This window comes from Chaetodon auriga, chromosome 10 (genome assembly GCF_051107435.1).
Source record: "Chaetodon auriga isolate fChaAug3 chromosome 10, fChaAug3.hap1, whole genome shotgun sequence".
Taxonomy (NCBI): domain Eukaryota; kingdom Metazoa; phylum Chordata; class Actinopteri; order Chaetodontiformes; family Chaetodontidae; genus Chaetodon; species Chaetodon auriga.
In genome coordinates, this window is record NC_135083.1 from 15,415,711 (window position 1) to 15,434,170 (window position 18,460).

At 44.2% G+C, this 18,460-nt stretch overlaps 2 protein-coding genes across 5 annotated transcripts; one reads left to right on the forward strand and one right to left on the reverse strand.

Annotated features, from left to right (window-relative positions):
* The first annotated feature begins 123 nt into the window (after positions 1-123).
* ybx1 (Y box binding protein 1) lies at positions 124-5,282 on the forward strand. Of its 4 annotated transcripts, none has more exons than XM_076740614.1 (8): positions 124-384; positions 2,316-2,379; positions 2,649-2,682; positions 2,774-2,863; positions 3,031-3,375; positions 3,742-3,839; positions 4,196-4,482; positions 4,939-5,282. In XM_076740614.1, the coding sequence occupies exons 1-7, from the start codon at positions 276-278 to the stop codon at positions 4,434-4,436; spliced, it is 981 nt and encodes a 326-aa protein (XP_076596729.1). In that variant the 5' UTR covers positions 124-275; the 3' UTR covers positions 4,437-4,482; positions 4,939-5,282. The 4 variants fall into 4 exon arrangements, with proteins under 4 accessions (XP_076596729.1, XP_076596730.1, XP_076596731.1 ...); XM_076740615.1 differs by having other exon boundaries at positions 3,742-3,827; XM_076740616.1 differs by having other exon boundaries at positions 3,031-3,312.
* On the reverse strand, positions 5,283-18,276 carry arhgef16 (Rho guanine nucleotide exchange factor (GEF) 16). The gene is made up of 15 exons (XM_076740613.1): positions 17,791-18,276; positions 16,414-17,034; positions 15,955-16,006; positions 14,764-14,927; positions 14,426-14,482; positions 11,905-12,065; positions 10,619-10,771; positions 10,395-10,524; positions 9,863-9,937; positions 9,665-9,757; positions 9,345-9,496; positions 8,290-8,475; positions 7,071-7,141; positions 6,507-6,608; positions 5,283-6,342 (listed from the first exon to the last, which is right to left on the reverse strand). The coding sequence occupies exons 2-15, from the start codon at positions 16,978-16,980 to the stop codon at positions 6,203-6,205; spliced, it is 2,103 nt and encodes a 700-aa protein (XP_076596728.1). The 5' UTR covers positions 16,981-17,034; positions 17,791-18,276; the 3' UTR covers positions 5,283-6,202.
* Between the last annotated feature and the right edge of the window lie 184 nt (positions 18,277-18,460).

The following is an 18,460-nucleotide window of genomic DNA, read 5'->3' on the forward strand; positions in this document are numbered from 1 at the left end:
GAAATTGACAATGGTCTTAGCCAATAGAAACGCGCTTTGCTTTTCGTGGCAGAGTCCAACCAATTCGAACACCAGTTGGGCGGACCCCCACCAGGAAGATTCCCCGGCACAGTTACTCATTCTGCCCAGTTCGATCGGCAACGGGAGCGGAAAGAGGAAAGCAGAGAGCCCGAAGGCAGTAGCCCCCACCACCGCCGGCCCAGGTTACCATCTAGCACCGGGAAACATAGCAGAAAGCCGCCGCCGGCAGAAGCCATTACCAACCAGTAGTAACCATGAGCAGCGAGGCCGAGACACAACAACAACCACCGCAGCCTGCTGCCGATGCGGAGAGCCCATCCAGCCCGGCAGCCGCAGCTTCCGCGGGGGATAAGAAGGTCATCGGTAAGACTACTGGAAATGAGCTAGTTAGCCAAGTTAGCTAACCTGGTGTGCTACACAGTGGAGGCGATGCGCAAAAACGACGGTTGCTAACATAAACGAGCCCATCACTGGCACAATGAACTGTTGAGTTCTGATGCCAATAATCTGATGTTGCTGTTAAAAATCATATTACATTTTAAATTGGCAAGAAAAGAGACAAATTTAACAATCTTGCTAATAGTAGATGCCCACTTTCTGCCGATTTTGTGTAACGCGTGGGATGTCTGCAATTAAAGTAACTTAGTCTTTGATTTAATTGGTACATTGACGATGACAAGTTTTTATCTATAAGTAAAATAAATTTCCTTTTGCTGTCAAATAGCGAAGCATCATCCTGGCGCTAGCCAGCAACACAAGTTATAAAGTGTCAGTTGGAAGATGGTGGTATTATCAGTGCTAGTTGTATCGTTATGTTAGGTATTTTAACGTCATTTGTAATTTGTTTAACATCAATCATAAATTATTAATTGTTTTCCCATGTGATATTAATATTAATATTAGAATATGCGACTGGGAAAGGTAATCCTTCATTTTAGCCGGTTAATCTCCCGTCCATCGGCCTCCTCACGTCCAATAACCGCCGCAGAATGCCATGTTGCCGGCTGGCCGTCACATGCACGGCCGTTGAAGTTGTTCCAGAACTCGTGTCTCCTCGTTAACATTTACGCCACTTTTAGTCAAACTTATGTAGTCGTACAGTAACAGTTGACGTTGACACGTTACAGCGTTAACGTTAGCTATAATTTTCAAACCGTTAATCACACACCACGGTAAAACACCCAAGTTACACTGGCCACTTAGCCGGGTATGACAACTGGCGTCGAAGGAGAGCTAACGTTAGCTGCCGGCCGTCCCTTTGTTCAAACGAATGAAGCTTGGGTAGTTTTTCTCCAAAAATCGTCGAAACGTCTACACAACATTGTGGCCATTAGAGCTGGCGAAACGATAATATCACGATTGGTCTCCGAATCCATCAGATTGCAACTGTCAATGGTTGTCGAATTTTGCTGGAATTTTAAGGTTAGCATTTTGGCCTAGCTACTTAACATGGCTGGCAGCTCGTTGGTTAACGAAGCTACAATAGCCTAGCAGGCTAACGTTTGCTATTTACATGGCTGAAGGGGCCACTCAAAATGTCCGCTGAGTGATATCACGGATTTCTTTCACCGGTTAGTGGTTTGCTCGTTGAAAACCACGACAACTAACGACATATTTCTTTGTGGTCTTTTATAACGTCTAGTCACTATATGTCGTTTGATTTGCTACGACAGTTTCCGCTTGCTGGCTTAAATCCAACCACATGGTTGAAACCCAGTTAGCTACTATGCTAACACGCCAATTGGGTCCGCTGCTTGCTAACGCATCCGGGCGCGACACTACCACGTGTGAACGTTCAAGTGCTGAGCAGTGCGGCTTAAAATGGGGCAGTAGGTCTGTAGTAGTTGGACTTTGAAATGTTTTCCGCGACCACAGCGTACTATGTTGTTATTACATCCATTATTTATATGCCGTACTACAACAGCAGCTTGAGACAGAGACACTGACAGTATGGATAGTAAGAAATCTTAACATCCGCATGAGACATAGTCGAGTCATTACTGCCTCTTGGTTTATGCCTCACCACCAAGTGCAGCTGGCACAGGACAGCCACTTAGCATGGAGATCTATAAAAAGGGTGACAGTTGGTAGTTAAATATAACTTCTATGTTTCTGTGGCCTTGGTTAGTTTTTCATCATCTGTTGTTATTTGATTCCTTTTTGGTTTCTTACTGGTAGATGTCTGGTGATACACAGAAGCTAGTTTGAAGCCTATATTGTGAAATTGAAAATGAAATGACTGACGTTTAAACTTGAGTCAGTAGTGACGTTTTCATTTCATTGTTTCATTGCAGCAACAAAAGTCCTGGGTACAGTGAAATGGTTCAACGTCAGGAATGGATATGGTTTTATCAATAGGTAAGTGGACTTCACCCCAGCCCCGCTTCCTAAAGACACTGATATCATCTTTGTGTGTGAGGGAACATTCCCAATCCTATTATGACTTTGATTTGCTTACAAAGCTGACCAGATGATTTGTCTGCTGGTCCCTGTGCTACGATCACTAGTTAATCCTCACACTTGCTGGTTTAGTTGCAATCTGTCTGCAGATGTATTGTCGTGCTCTGTGGCTCAACAAGATACTGCTAACGAGATGTAACTAAGAGTGGTTTTCTCCCCTTGTTTAGGAATGATACGAAAGAGGACGTTTTTGTACACCAGGTAAGTTGTAGGTAGAATTATTTTCTTAGTAGCTATTGTTTTAATTGTCATGAATATAAAATCTCACCTCTGAACTATTCTTGATTTTTAGACAGCCATCAAAAAGAATAACCCGAGGAAATACCTTCGCAGTGTTGGAGATGGAGAAACTGTGGAGTTTGATGTAGTTGAGGGAGAGAAGGTAAGCCCAGCTGTGTTTAGTGATACAGTCTGTTTTGTGACCAGGTCCAAAGTTTGGCTAAAAAAACAAAAAAAAACTCCCAAAAAAACACATATCCTGTTAACTGTTGTTTCCTCGATCATTGATCTGGGCAATTACATTACTTTTAAAAATGATACTGTGCACAGGGGGCAGAGGCTGCAAATGTCACCGGCCCAGGAGGAGTTGCAGTCCAGGGAAGTAAGTACGCCGCTGACAGGAACCGCTATAGGCGTTATCCACGGAGAAGGGGCCCTCCCCGTGGTGGAGACTATCCAGAGAACTACCAGAGTGACGGAGAGGGTGAACCAGGCAACGGGGGTCGTGACAAAAGCAGCCGAGATGGGGGAGAGAGCGCCCCTGAAGGAGACTCGCAGCAACAGCAGCGCAGGCCCACTTATCCTGGCAGACGGCGTTACCCACCATACTTTGTACGTAGACGCTACGGCCGTCGGCCCCCGTACACCAACGCACCACGCGGAGAGATGACTGAGGTACGCCGTCACAGGGCTACTATCCTGAAGCAGGCACCCAGCATTCCCATGACAAAATTGGCACCCTTGATATATTTGTCATACAGAACTCTAAATCCTCTCCTTTCTAACACTCGTGGTTGTGAACAATAAATCTTGGTGTACCGGGGGTCTTGCCAATATCTTGCAAATTGACTCAAACAGGTTCCTTTCGTTGGAGCGACCTCATGTTGCACTTAAATCAGACTCAACATTAAATGACAAGCCGGCCAGTTTCATTTCAAGTGAGGACTGTGCACCACATAACAAATGTTCAAAAGTTTGTTTGCCTGCGCTGGCTGTGGGAAAAGCTACGTGTCAGTTGTTTTTTGATCTGTTTGCCTTTAGGGAGGTGAGGGTGACGAGAGCCAGGGAGGTCCAGACCAGGGCAACAGACCAGCGAGGCAAAACTACTACAGAGGCTTCCGACCAAGGTTCAGACCAAGGTTTGCATGTTGGCTTCATTGATGCAGGGCTGCAACAATGGCAGAGCAAAGCATTGGGTTGTCTGGTTCAAAGGCCACCAACTAAAATTTGCCTCTTTAGAATTAAAATGAATAGACAAATGCCACCTGGTTTGGCCAGAGAAGCTCTCCTTTTGTTGCAGCCTAACCTCAAATTGCAGCTGTGCATCCAAATTTGGCGAGTACAATAAAAAATTGTGACTTTTAAGCAGCATCTTGTGGCTGATGTATACTTTGCATGACATTGCCATTTCTTAGTTACTGTGTGCTTCATATTTCCATACAGCCCCTTATTTTTTTATTTTATTTATTTATTTATTTTTTCTTGTTCACTCTAGGGGTCCACCCCGTCCCAGACCGGTGCGGGACGGTGAGGAGGACAAGGAGAATCAGGGAGGTGAAGGTGGTCAGAACCAACAGCCACGTCAGCGACGTTACCGCCGCAACTTCAACTACCGCCGCAGACGCCCACAGACTGGTGGCAAGCCCGGCCAGGAAACCAAGGAGGCCAAGACAGGAGGTGACCCATCTGCAGAGAAAACGTCCGCTCCCGAGGCCCAGCAGGGTGGGGCTGAGTAGGAAAGAACCTGCCCACCGGCACCTACCATCTTTTACCATCGTCCGGGTGAGTGTGTAGCCTCATGGTGGCTGAAATGGGTCATCAATTTAAGCTGCACAAATATCTTAATTTAGACAGAGCTGACAGTAAAAGATAATGTGAGTACAGTACTAGGAAATTACACTAAAGTTTAATAGCTGCCTAAATTCTATCTATTCTGAGTAAGGCTGTCTAGCTTGTCATTTACACTCTTCAGTCTGTAGTGCGTGATTCAATGCATGAGGTCATGCAGTGGATTTGATAAAGCAAACTGTCTGGCACCATGGAGCCCTCTGCTATTGTCTCTTTTCCATATGAGCTACAGCTTTGGGCTTTGGATTCTTTTTCTGCTATCTGGTGATGATGCACATTTTCAGGCAACTCATGGTGCAGCATGCCACATGGCTAAACCCAAGTGATGGTAAATGAAGCTGAAAATACAGATGAGCAGTTGACTGATTTGCTCATTTTCTTCCCTTACAGTTTTTTTGTCAACAAGAAGAAACATCAAACAAGATCTGAGCAATAAAGATTTGACTTGACGATCGTCACAAGCTTGCACCATGCATTTGACCAGATTACCACCGATTGCCTGCAGAATCTATGCAGACCTGTTTTTTTTCCATTATTTTTATGTGACAGCTACAAAAAGTTTTGGGGAAACAGCAAATGTTTTTCTAAATCTGTCCTAAGTTTTTACACCAAATGGTTTTTAAAGAAAAAATGGAATTTGATATCTGGTCAGTTTGACGTTTTTAAATAACTTTTTATGTATTCAAACATTTTAACAAAATGCAAGCTAAAATAAAAGTTCAGAAACCAGAGAATCGTCTCAAGTGTTGGCTTTAATTTTGTTTTTCAAGTACAGGGGCTAACAGTGACAAACCATGACATTTTTCTTACATATAAAGTTAAGTTTGAATTCATTTCACATGTTAATCTATTTATACAAATATAACCTTGTGTGATGCACTACATATTTAATCATCAAAATTCAACAATGGGACAGTATATCAAACTACTCAAACTGATAATTGTCACATTTTCTTGTTGGACCAGGAAAACAAAGCGACCCTACACAGTATATTTATTTGACACAGAGAAAGCAAAGTACAGGGAATACACTTGAATGTTTTGCATGAAACTTCATACTTAAGCCTTTATACTTAAAATTAAATCCTAGGCTGCATCTGAGGTTCATTATTTGCTTCAGCAATTAAGTTTCAATTTACATTCACACTCACACTAGTAAGGAAAGAACGAGGTCGAGTGCTGTACAAGTACAGGAAAATGTCCACTGCTGGCCAGTAGATCCTGCTCTTTCAAATGTCCATTCATTATTGGCTGCACATACAGAAGTTGGACAGAAACACCTTAATATACAATAGATCTGCAATAAATGAGCCGTAACTGTTCATTCAACCAGATTATCATTTTTTAAAAAAATAATTGGTTTCATCAGTGACGTGAGAGAGCAACATGAACACTCTGGATTCACACCAGGACCCTCATGGTCACAGTTTTCCTCCTTGACCACTGGTGCACCAAGACAGCATGAATGGCCATTTGTAGGCCTTTTATATCCTGGTAAACATCTGTCGGTTGGTACTGTCCTTCTGGACCACTGTTACAGTAATTAATGGTCTTCCTCTGTGCAGTCTCCACAAAAACTAAACAGGAGTGTGAACAAACTACTGGAAGGTGATTCTGTTATTTTGTCCACCCCGGGCATAAAACCATTAGTCCCTCACACGTTGGTCTCTTTGCGCAGGCGCTTCATACGCTGCACGTTGTTCTCCATGGCGGTGGGGTTGGTGATCTCTGTGGCACAGCTGGCAGGAAACCAGCCTCTCTCCCCATCTCGCATTCTCTCTCCATAGCACCAGGCTAGGAGGAGCAGACAGTTCAGGTTACCCTTTAAACACCTGAACATGCTTTATGTGAGCATTTTATGTGAAGTGTAAAAGGCGAAACACCAGCTGAGCATGAAGATGTCTTATTACAGGTACACACACACACACACACACACACACACACACACAGGGCCTCACCTTCCTCTTTCTGCAGGACAATGACAAGCTCAGCCTGTTTCAGCCCCAGCTCGTCTGGCTCCTTCGGCATGTAGGCTTTGGTGGCCTCATACTGTGGCTGACCTGAAACCAACGCCTTATGTTAGGTACAGTCTATGTTGCTATATTTCATGTTCCTGATTTATAGCGTGGTACCATGCTCTCTGCACTTAAAAAACATTCCTGAAATTTTCCCAGGAAAGGCACACCCTTTGATCATAATTGTGAACCCAAAGTAAGGGTTGACATAGATCAAGAAAATGTTTGGAATTAAATGTTTGGAGCAGAAGGGACAACCTGCGCAGCTTTGATTGCATTTTCAAGAGCTGCAGACTCACTTGAAATGGAAACTGCCTGCAAACCATCTGTTTTCTGTGCACCACACTGCCTTGCATGACAAATGAATCATTTACACATTAAAGGTAAGGGAACAGATTTGTCATTAGTTGCCACAGTTAAAGATTACATGTCTGGTCTGGTGTCAGAGTTAATTCAAAGTGCATTTCAAAGAATGACTCCCTTGGTAAATAAAGCATGCTGACTTACCAGCTGCAGGAGTGGAGACACCTGTCTGCTTGTGTTCTGTCAGAGCAACTATCCAACGTGCCCGGTCCACCCTTAACAACAGAAAATATTCATTAAAAAAAAAAAAAAATAATAAAAAAAAATATATATATATATATATATATACACACACACACACACACACACACACACACACACACACACACACCACAGGAGTCACCAGGACACAAAGTTCACGAAATGCTTCAAAACTGGCTGTGGCTAAAAACATTAGCTTCCTGCTCTGGTCTCTTTGTGTGTAACCTTCAGGTGGCTGAATGCATCTGATCTAATCCTGTTAATCCTGCTCCTAATTATTGTGATTATGTAAGCTTAATAAAAGTCTGTCAGTTACGTCTGTCTATTGTACAAATCTTTTTGCCCAGCAGCATGATAGGTTGGCACTAAGGCTTTGATCAGTAGAGGGAGCCAGACCTTCATACGTGGTACATGCCCTACCAGGTGAGCTACCAGGTGCCTCCTTGAGACATACCGATTGTAAAAATCCATTCATTACCTGACTTCTTGGTTGAAGTTAGTGTTCTATTTGAGGCAGCCATGTTCTCGGTATTGTGATGAACTAATGCCATGTGCCACAGATGCGTGTTTGAACTTCTGGATTCAATCAAGTGAGAAACAAACAAACAAAAAACTTGCCAATCTAGAACTGAATCGGTGTGCAATGGGTGCTGGGAGGTGCATAACCATGCGCCGTGACTACATGCTCAGCACAAGAGCCACGATGAAACTCACAGTTTGTGCGTTGGTAGGATTCCAGATACCTAAATGCATGTGTGCAAGCAACCAAGTGTTACCTTTAATAAAGCTTTAGCTGCATTCTTAGCGTCTAAAGTCAACTGTGTCTGTGCTGGAGACTAGAGTCTCTCTGTGTTCAGCTCTTTGTACTTTTGTAGTTTTTACTAAATATTTAGTTTTGACACTTTCCTGCTGGTGCTGCTTCACATTAAAACAAAATACTGCAGGGCGGAATTAACCTGAGCCGCCAGATGGTTTGTTACACAGAACTGTCACATGATCACGAGTGATTTTGTGAATCCAGCTGCAGTCCAGCAAAACGAGTCCCTCCATTCAGATGACTGCACCTAATGTCACCTTGTAATAATTAAATCTTGTGCTTTCACATTTAAAGCAAAGCAATAACTACTTATGAAGTGGAGTTCATGACTGAGAGCAGCAGTACCTGGACTCCGCCACCAGGGAGATCTGGTCCGCTCTTCCCTCACTGTTCCTGCTCATCAGCAGTCTGAAGGAAAGATGGCTGGAGCTGTTCTTGGCCGGCGGAGATGTCTGCCCCTCTGCATCCTCTCCGACCTCCACCTCCACATTCTCCAGAGTGGCGTAGTCCATCACCACAAAGCTCTCCTCACTGGACAAACAAACCGTTTTTACTCAGATTTCCACTGACAGGATATTTTTTAATCAGACAAATTGTGTCCACGGTCCCAGCGTGCAGAACATTGACAGAAACACAAACCCAGTTGCAATGTTACTGTGCATGTGTGTGCTATTAACACACAGACAAACACATTCAAACTGCATTCCTCGCCTATCTGCTGACAGCATTTCCGAGATATTATCACCTGAAGACTGGGGGACAGTGTGGACTTCACAAACCTGAAAATGACTCCAGTGTTGTGGGCAGCTCCTTCCTCTGAGCTGACATTGTTTGGTTTCTCCCTAATTCAAAACAGAAAGCTGTAGCCTGTCGAGCTGACATGCTGAATGCAAGATTGAAGAATCTCAAGTATGCACGCACCACATCCATACTGCTCTCTCCTCTCTGTCCCTGTCCTGTCCTCTCCTCTCTCAGTTTCTCATGCTCCCTGCCTGCCAGCAGCTGGACCTACTCAGTGTCCACAGGAGTCACCAGGACACAAAGTTCACGAAATGCTTCAAAACTGGCTGTGGTTGTCTGACTGGCTGTCTTCTCTAGCAGCCCCCATTGTAACAGATGCCCGATCAGGTCTGTGGAAAAAGTTGTGAAATTAGCTGTTCATAATGTCCTGAGGCTAAAAACATTAGCTTCCTGCTCTGGTCTCTTTGTGTGTAACCTTCAGGTGGCTGAATGCATCTGATCTAATCCTGTTAATACTGCTCTTAATTATTGTGATTATGTCGGCTTACTAAAAGTCTGTCAGTTACATCTGTCAGTTTATGTTTTATGACAACCTTTTCCCACAACATATTAGATGTTAGGTGAATAACATTCAAAATGAACTTTTCAGTCCTGCTGACCTCTTCTTCTTGGTGACGATCAGTACGTCATTGAAGAGAAACAGGTAGTAGCTCCTGTGGCTGAAAGCCCTCCAGATGCTGAGCTCCTCAGTGCAGACGGCCAGCTCGCCGCGCTTCTTCAGCCACCGCGATGATGACACCAGAGGAAACGGCTGCGAGGACACAAGAGTTATCAGTCCCGGTTAGCAAAGATGAGCAAAGATGTTTGTCTGTAATGGATCGGCATCATTACTACATGAGGGGAATCAGCCCAAAGCGCTTTTTAAGTTGCATTATGTTCCTTGCTTACATCCATAACCATCAGTAAGGTCGGTTCTTACCTTGATTTTACCAAAATCCATGTGCTTCTGGATGGTGTACATCTGCTCTGTCCTCTCCATCCGCTGAGCTCCATCATTGCAGCTAGCGACCAACTGTTGAAATAATAATCATGACTTTAAAAACACATCAACTTCAGTCCACTCTCATATGTGGAGCTACAGAGTGATTTTCAGACATTAAGTGGAGAACATCTCTACCTTGCTGATGGCGTGCAGCGCCCAAACAGCAGCAAAGTACTCTGCTGTCTCGTTTGGAGTTTTCTGGCAGATTGTCTGCGTGGAGAGATGAAAGATTTGAAACTTTTTAAGCACTGGTATTTTAAGTCTACTTCTCCTTTCAACCCCCCAAAAATGTGACTCCTTGATGTGTGAATGAGTGTTGATGCCTTTTGAATGTGATGTGTCCATCTTTACAAGGTTTTATAAACAACAAAATAAAAGTTTTATAAAGACTGACAAAAATGAAGAACATGCAGATAGTGTTTTTTAGGCATGCGTTTGCCTTTTTTGGAGTGACAGTCAATCTAATAACAATATACACTTAAGAAAAATAGATTAAGTGGCTCTCAGCCTGCTCTCCATGAACCCATTTTAAGCTGTTTTAAATAATTTTAGTCCATTTCTTTGGAAATGTGTGTTTTCAGCTGCTATCTGAATGGCATTGTAGTAGGCATTGTTTCATTTGTTGAGGGGACACGGGCTCATATGAAAGAGTAAAGGTTAAACTGACATCCAGGAGCAGTGGCAGTCTCGTGACTCGCTGCATGGGAAGGATGAGGAAGGAGATCATGGGCAGGCCTCCACATTCACTGCTCCCCTCAATCTCCTTCAGGGTCTCTTTAAACGCAGTGTTGCTGGTCCTAACAGACAGAAGCAGAGGAAGAAGGAGTTCAGCTCATCCTGCTGTTACTGCAGTAGCTCGACAGCTTGCGACAGTTCACTGCGGCTACTCACAGCAGCTTCTGCAGCGTCCTCTGCTGGAACGTCTCGTTGGAGCAGTAGACGATGTAGGGCTGAAAGTGATGGGCAGCGTGGTTCTGAACAATATCGCTGATGTCCCGGATCACTGGGTTGTCATAGTGACGCCGTTCAAGATCCTCAAAAAACCTGACAATTGAGAGCGGGAGGTTAGCGGAGACGTGAAAGTGTTTCCTCCCACAGACTGATCACCTGAGCGGGACACGCACAGCTGTGTGAGAGTAGGTTGAGTTGAATTGGATGACAACTTCTAGGCTTTAGATGACAGGGTGGCGGTTTGTGATAACAACAGTTACATCATCAAAGTACAGATGAATTCATAAGTGTTTTCATTTCAACGTTAGTGACGTTGTGAGACAGGTACGGCAATCTAATATGAACTTAGAAAGTTAATGTTACAGTAAATTATCATTTTGTCTATCCGGAAAGAACACAGACAAGCTCTCAACACACTGAAACACTAAGGCTATGTTATTTTGCCTCCAAAATCCAGGTGATCCCTTCTGCTTTGTAAAAGCTATCAACACCATTAATGACTTGCAGCCCCACCCTTGCTAAGTGCCTTTTTAACAAAAAGGGGTAAATTGACACCTGAAAAACAGCCCAGGACAGGAAGCAACTACAGGACTCACATTCACACACACAGACACTGTAAGTCAGATATGCCATGAAGCAGCGTCAGAGCCACCTTCTGTTTTCTAGTCTCACAGATCCTGTTTTACTTGGAGAGAACAAGAACAGATAACAAAATGATCAAAGCGAGGGGGACTTGGATTTCTTCTCATTCAAAATAACGAGGCAAGTCATAAACAGAGCAACACAGGCTGCTGTCAAACACATTATCATCTTCAAGCCCGGGAATACCGCTCAGAGCAAACAGGCAGCAGAACCAGTTTGGCTGGCGTGTTCTAACATGTCGACAGAGCCAACAGGATACCGTAGGACATGCTGAGGAAAGATATGCTAAGGGCAAATACTTGATCTGAAACTTAAAATCAACCCATTTTCTGTTTGAAACCAGAGGGAACACAATGCAAACTATGACACCATCGTGTGTCACACAGTTTAAAGTCTGCAAAGAACAGTAAACACTGTATGCAGATAAACAGTCCATTACACTACTTCACACACTGATAACATCATCAGATCCCTTTCTTTAAGGTGGTGAACCTCCCCCACCTCTAGTTTTCCATCACCCTCTCTCTCTCACACACACACACGCACACATACAACAAGTAAGAAGATAAGAGCGCTGTTCCCACCGTTTGCTGACTTCGTGGATGACAGAGATGTTGGAAAAGAGGTGATGGTGCTCCGTGCTCGTCATCGTTTTCCTCAGAGCTTCGTTACTCTTGAAGTGGCGCACCAGGATGCCCAGGCTGTGCAGGTATGAATGCTCTGATGTGATGATCTCAAAAATGGCCTGTCAAATGACCACACATGCGTGCACGTAAAGGAGTGAGTCACTTTTGCAACATGGACTAAAAAGGAAAAACCGTCTGCTTATTATAACCGGTCTGTTATTTTTTCATATGTTCTCTCCATACTGGAGGGTAATAGTTTGGCAAATATGCAGAGGAATCAGAAACATATACCAGCAGACAAACAAAACAGGCCCAGAAGTGGAAAACAAATCAGCAATGGTTAATTTATAGCAGTGTTCAGACTAGATTTTACGCTACGGCAGCATAAATGTTTTGAAACGGTTAAGCTCTGCTGTTTGTGGTCAGGATGAGGTGAGCTGTCAGGTGGTGACAACACACCTTCCACACCCCCACTTCCTGTAGAGGGGAAGTGGGTCAGAAAAGACCAAAGGGCATTATCTGAGCTCAGCCACCAACAGCACTTCTTAAAAATCTCAGCGCAACACCAAAATTTCAGAATAAAAGCTCAAAATGTTGGTAAAGAATGGTAACTGGAACTCTGCCCGGCAAAGTTCTGCTGGTAACACTTAACAGTACGGTCCACAAAATGTGAGTGGTTACTGAGGAGGGAGTGAGGAATGAATGCCGACATGATAACTACTGCATTGTTAATGAGTAGTTCCAGAGCGACTGTGATGAAAGGATCATATAGTAGATTATAATGAGTTACTTTCTTCATGAGTCATTCCTGATTAAATCTGACCAAGCTGCTGAGTGGCACAAACTAGTGACGACTCATTGCTAAATACTTCAGCGTTCCTTTTTTCCCCCTCGAGTTAAGTAATCATACCAAGTAGTTACTAAGTAGCCCCTCATTACTTCAGGATTATGAAAATGGTACTGTTAAACTGCTCAGCATGGTGTTTCACTTCACAGCCTACAGGTAACCATAAATCCTGCACAGCGGTCCTTTATTACAGTATGTCCCAGTCTGTCTCCAGTAACTCATCATTATCTGTGATAATTATTGATTCACAGTTATTCAGGAATTACTCACCAACACTTCACTATCTATCGAGTCATTCCCGATTCATTCTTCACTTGTTCCTTAATTACTACTCTCATTTTATTTACAGCATTGTGTGTGTTTCCACTCTGCTCTGTCTAAGCTAAAACATCCTGACCTTACAGCATGTCCACTAGAAGAGCAGTAGTTTTTAGTCCATCTACAGCCCTGATTGAAAATACATAATAAAAACAGAATCCAGTCATTTGAAAACGAACTGTGTTCACTGACAAATATTGTTCCTGAGCCCATGTAGTAATATCCCTCATACAATCATGTGTTCACAAAGTGGTGAACCTCGCTCCATCCTCGCTTGTGAACGACTGAGCCTTTCCAGGATGCCTCTTGTTTACCTGTGGAATGTTCCAAACAGGTGTTTGTGGAGCATCCCACAACTTCCCAGAATTCAGAATAAGAATTCAGAATAAGAATTCAGAATAAAAATTCAGAATAAGCAGATAATTAAACATTAAATACGCCTTTGTACTGTTGTTTTACACGGCGTCCCAGCTATTTTGGACTTGGAGTTGTTAGTCAGTCTCATACTTCAGCAGAATCCTGTGACACCCTACAAAGCAGCATTAAAGTTTCCATGAATGGCTGCACTAAACGAAACCCAGGAGGTAACTGAAGGTACAAAAGAGCGTGGCAGCACCTGCTCAGAAGACAGAATGACTGTGATCACACTGGCAAGGTGTGGCTTTATTCAGGGCCTGTAATGCACACAGAGTGGACCTTTGATATTGACACAACATCTGCTGTTAGACTGCTTGTAAAGACACATTACAAATGGGAAAATCCTCCCTCAGATAGTGTTGCACTATGTCGATGACACCAGTCTGTGATGTTCACTTTCTTTCCAGGAGTGTAATGACTCGTGAGAATGAAATTGAACTTGCTGGCAGACAGTATCGGCATGTGTTGGACGCAAATCAATATGACTGTAAGGTAGATTTATAAGAGGCACTTCATTTCCTGATGATGTCATCAGGTTATCTTGACTTGGGCTTGAGCTTAATTGTGTTAAAAGAAACCCTGTCTTACAAATTGGAGGTGTGGGGTTTGAAAGGAGTATTAAGGAGGCTCAAAAGGTGCTTTTGAGTTGCACTATGGGAATGGTAGGATCTGGTATTTTGGGGGCTTCGCCAAATACTGAGACTGAATAAATACTATTAATGATTACTGTTACTTAATTATTCCAGTAAGTGTTATCCAAACATAACCATAATGCAAGTCAAAATGCAATAGGGACTTACATTTTGACCCCATAAGGAAGGCGACTCCCCACAATGTGACTGTGTAAACACACTGATGTCCCCACAATGTGAGTAAAACACATCAAAACACACTTACCTCTTGTCTCTTTCTCTCTTGAGGTGAGATCAATTTCAGGATACCTGTGTCCTTCACCTTTGTCAGCGACACAAAGAAAAGCTTTTGTTATCCTCTGCAGTCTGATGTATATTTGAGAAGAATAAAATGGTGCTAATGAAAATTCAGCCTGTTGGAGGAGCTTGGTGGTTGCTCTAACATCTCAAGCAAACTTAGCCAGTATTTCCACATGGGGTCATGAAGTGTGGGAGTTTATGCAGAAACAAAAACATGTAAGACTGCGCACTGCTGGAGAGTCATTAATCAGAAACCTTCTCTCAATGCTGACACTTTGCATGCCGGTGCAGTTAGAGATTTACCTGTGGCAGCTGGCTCCAGGTGAGCTGAACAGGCCGGTAGCTCTTCACTATGATGCCCTGGTCCTCCACGGGAGGCTCCACTACCACAAAGTCATCCAGCAGCTCATCCTGGTTGGTGGAATGCAGCCCTCGCTCACGGATTTCTTGGTAGAGGCGCGGTGTGGCTGAAGGTCGCATCAACATCAACAAACATCACTCAAGTCTTATTTCAGAGCCTCAGTCTGCGGTGGTTTTGCAATGTGGAGCATTTTTCATGACAACATGAGTAACAAACACAGATTCCTAAAAAGCACAGTTGAAATGGTGAAAGCAGCTGGTTACTAACTGAAATCTTTTGGTCACAGCGGGCTTATGCATGAAGGACTGTTCTTATTCACCTTAAATCTGTCAGATATGTATTTCACATACTGAAAGAAGGTAACTGTAGATATCCTGTTTAACAACTGACAGGCTGAGGCAGAGTTGGAATCTGTCGGTATAATAACACAATCCGCTTTGAGAATTAAAGCGTGGGAAGTGAGAATGCATCTGTTTGGAATAAAGCTGACAGTGAGTGAGATTTAAATGCAGGTTTCTGCTGAGAGTGTTTCATTACTGGAGTGACACAGAGGCCATTAAGTTAGTCAGAGGTCACAGGTTTGATCGTCACTGTGTTTAATGTGCTGGTGAACTCTGATTATGATTCTGAGACAGACAATGAATGTTTTTCTAAGGTGACCACACTCGCATGTTTGAGTCAGCGTTAATTTCAGTTGACTACATCAATTTTAGCACCTTTTTTTCCCACCTTATTAGCGGCTGCAGCAGTGAAATATCAGCTCTAAAAGTGACAAACAACTCTTCAATCAAACCTTCTCAAGTCTGCATAATCAGAACTGGAAAGAAATCACTTTAAAAACACTTAAAAGTGGAGAAGTGGCAGAGTCTAGAGGTACAGGGTATCAAAGTTTAACATTCAGGACTCAACAATCTGACATTCAGCATGCTGGGAGCGTTCACAGTGAATAATTTCCTGTTCGGTCCTCTCCTGTTGCCTCAGGAGATCTTTTCTAAGATATGACATGGAGGTTGCTGCATCCACATATCAAGTCCAGTTTTCCATTAATCAAATGTCATTGTTATTCCCCATCTATTTGCAGACATTTAGCCAAATTTAGAGAAGTGGACAGAGTGACACATTAGTAAACCTACCATCTTTGAAAGATCCACGCTGGTTGTTGTTCCTCTTTCTTCCCAGGGTTCGCTGAAGGGAGACAGCAGTGCAGCCTGGGTTAAACTCTGTGGACAGCATGTGCCTCAATAATGCTACAAAAAATAAGAGCATCTTTTATCTCCTGGCATCTCATTCTCATGCTCAGCACTATATTCCAATGCTTAAATGAAGCATTTTCTAAGTATAGTCTGGTAAAACCCCTATGAGGACTTCCTCAACAGTGGTACTGGTCTGGAAGATAGGAAACAGCTGTGGAAACACGCCATCGTCCCTATGACTAAAGAACTACACTGCTGGCTGTGACCTGTGAGGCTGTTAAGAATAAAGGTGCATCCTTACCAGCTGCAACTGCAAATTACATTTATAAACAATAAGTTTATGGTGGATGGACACAGCACAATACTGCCTTTTCATCCCGGATCCCTTGGAGCTTTTACCTTGCGCCCAGGGCTTCGACCTGGACTAGGACTGGGTGCTCTATCTTCTCTAACAGGTTTCAGCGTGGCTGTGGCCCCTCTTCCTGCAGTCATGGCTTCAATGTCCAGGCTGGTCACAGCCGCTCTGTATGACTTGTTCCTGCGGTTCCTCCTCAAAGAAAGGCCGTCTCCATCACTGTCATAATCCTCCCAGGTCACATCTGGCCCCTGGGTTGAGTGACGGCTCCGGCTGCCAGTGATGGAGTTCTCCAGTCCCAACGGGAAGGTCACCACTGTGGTGTGGTGACGGTGCTTAGGCCGGCTGGCCACAGCTAAATTCTTCGGGATGAGCTGGTGGGTGCCAGACTTCAGCGCTGCGGGACTCTGAGTGCTCAGAACCACCTGCTGAGGCACCACCACCCTGTCTACTACATCTTCCTGGGGTGTTTCGCACTGGGGTGTGGAGGGGCTTTCTGACTGGCAGCAATCATCACCCGGCTCAGATATGTGGAGTTCTGTGGAGAAGTGGCTCTCCAGAATAAGAGGGGCCTGGTCGCCCATGCAGCTGTCTGCCTGGCTGTGGGACATGGTGTCCTCGGCCCGGTCTGCTGAGATCTTCAGCACCTACAACATGGGAGGAGTCTACAGAGAAAGGGACAAATGAACAGCCTTCACATGCAGGAGCAGGAGACAGAAGTTCAAACTACAGGCAGGAAACACGTAGAAACCAGCACCGTAAATGGAGACATGAGAAAACTGCAGGGGTAATATGACTGTCTTGCCTAGATGACCCTAAAATACCTCCAGTGACCTACAGTGGGGCTCCCAGATCTCTTCCCAAAGAAGACAGGAGCCTTACTGGTGATCCAGCTCCCCACTCCCACACTCAGTCAGTCCTCAAACACACGTACAAGCACTCAACCTGAGTCACAGCTCACTCCTACACTGCACTTGCCCACGCAAAAGCGCGCACACACACACACACCTGCTCCAGCAAATCTGTGCGCCACAGAAACAAAAAAACAACAAAAACAAAAAAACAAATCCGCACTTTCTTCTTGAGATAGAAACTCCCAACCTGAGCAAAGTCAGTCATCTCCAGTGCACACAGGCACGTTATAAAGCAGGATTAACTCTTATGAACAAAGTGTGAGGTTCAAAACGACTTTCATAACAGAAAGTTAAAGAAATCGTCTTTACCAATAGTTTTCAAATTGTCGTCACACCTACAACAAAACAAATAATGGCCTTGTTTTTTTTCTGCTCATTCCCTGCCTGAAAGACGGATTAGGGTGGGAGCAAAAATGTCCGCCTCACATTCCCATGGCTCAGAACAGCGGGGTGACACGCAGTTCAGCAGGCACCGAGGCGGGGAGCAGTTCAGCAGCTGTGTCTTACCTGTGAGAGATGACCTTCACACACCAGCCTTCTGAGGACACGCTGTCCTCGCACAGTCCACCGGTCCTCTGGGGAGCTGCTGTCCGGTGTGTTGAGACGTGCGGCTCCAGCAACAGCTGTAGTCCTCCACTCCTCCGTCACACGTTTCTTCTTCCTCACTCACTTCCTCCTCTTTTTGCAGGCGCCCATTAAGCCGTCCTGCCTACGTCACTACAGGTGAGTGTCAATCAATCACCGAGAGGCGGCAGTTCAGAGTAAAACAGGTGAAAGCTTGTAGCCACGGAGTTTTCAGAGAAGCAGCTTAACATCTGCTGCTTCTGTGACGATGGACTACTTCAAAACTCGGTCAGTTTTCAGATAAGCGCATTTAAAATCCAGGTCGAGTTAAGTTTGGACTGTCCACATTATAATAATCCTTTTACAGATGCTCGAAGATAAATTGTTGTCATTTCTATAATCTTCCACCGAATTTCTACTCGCTGTTTCTGTCTTTCTTTCTAATTGCTGACATCCCGTCTACCTGATTGGAAACGAATGGCTCTTTGACGCCCTCTGGTGGTCAATAACAGATACTACAGCCTCCTCCTTCACTTACGGAGAACACATGCTGTGGCGAAGTCCACGTGCAAAAATCTTTCAAAATCTTTTAAAGGCTGTAGCACCTCTTTTG

Coding starts and splice junctions, on each gene's coding strand:
- ybx1 (XM_076740614.1), top strand. CDS start 276: ATGAGCAGCGAGGCCGAGACACAACAACAACCACCGCAGCCTGCTGCC. Junction 2,380..2,648: donor GGATATGGTTTTATCAATAG/GTAAGTGGACTT, acceptor CCCCTTGTTTAG/GAATGATACGAAAGAGGACG. Junction 2,683..2,773: donor AGGACGTTTTTGTACACCAG/GTAAGTTGTAGG, acceptor CTTGATTTTTAG/ACAGCCATCAAAAAGAATAA.
- arhgef16 (XM_076740613.1), bottom strand. CDS start 16,980: ATGTCCCACAGCCAGGCAGACAGCTGCATGGGCGACCAGGCCCCTCTT. Junction 7,142..8,289: donor TCCCTGGTGGCGGAGTCCAG/GTACTGCTGCTC, acceptor TCTGTTGTTAAG/GGTGGACCGGGCACGTTGGA. Junction 6,343..6,506: donor TGTCCTGCAGAAAGAGGAAG/GTGAGGCCCTGT, acceptor TGCTCCTCCTAG/CCTGGTGCTATGGAGAGAGA.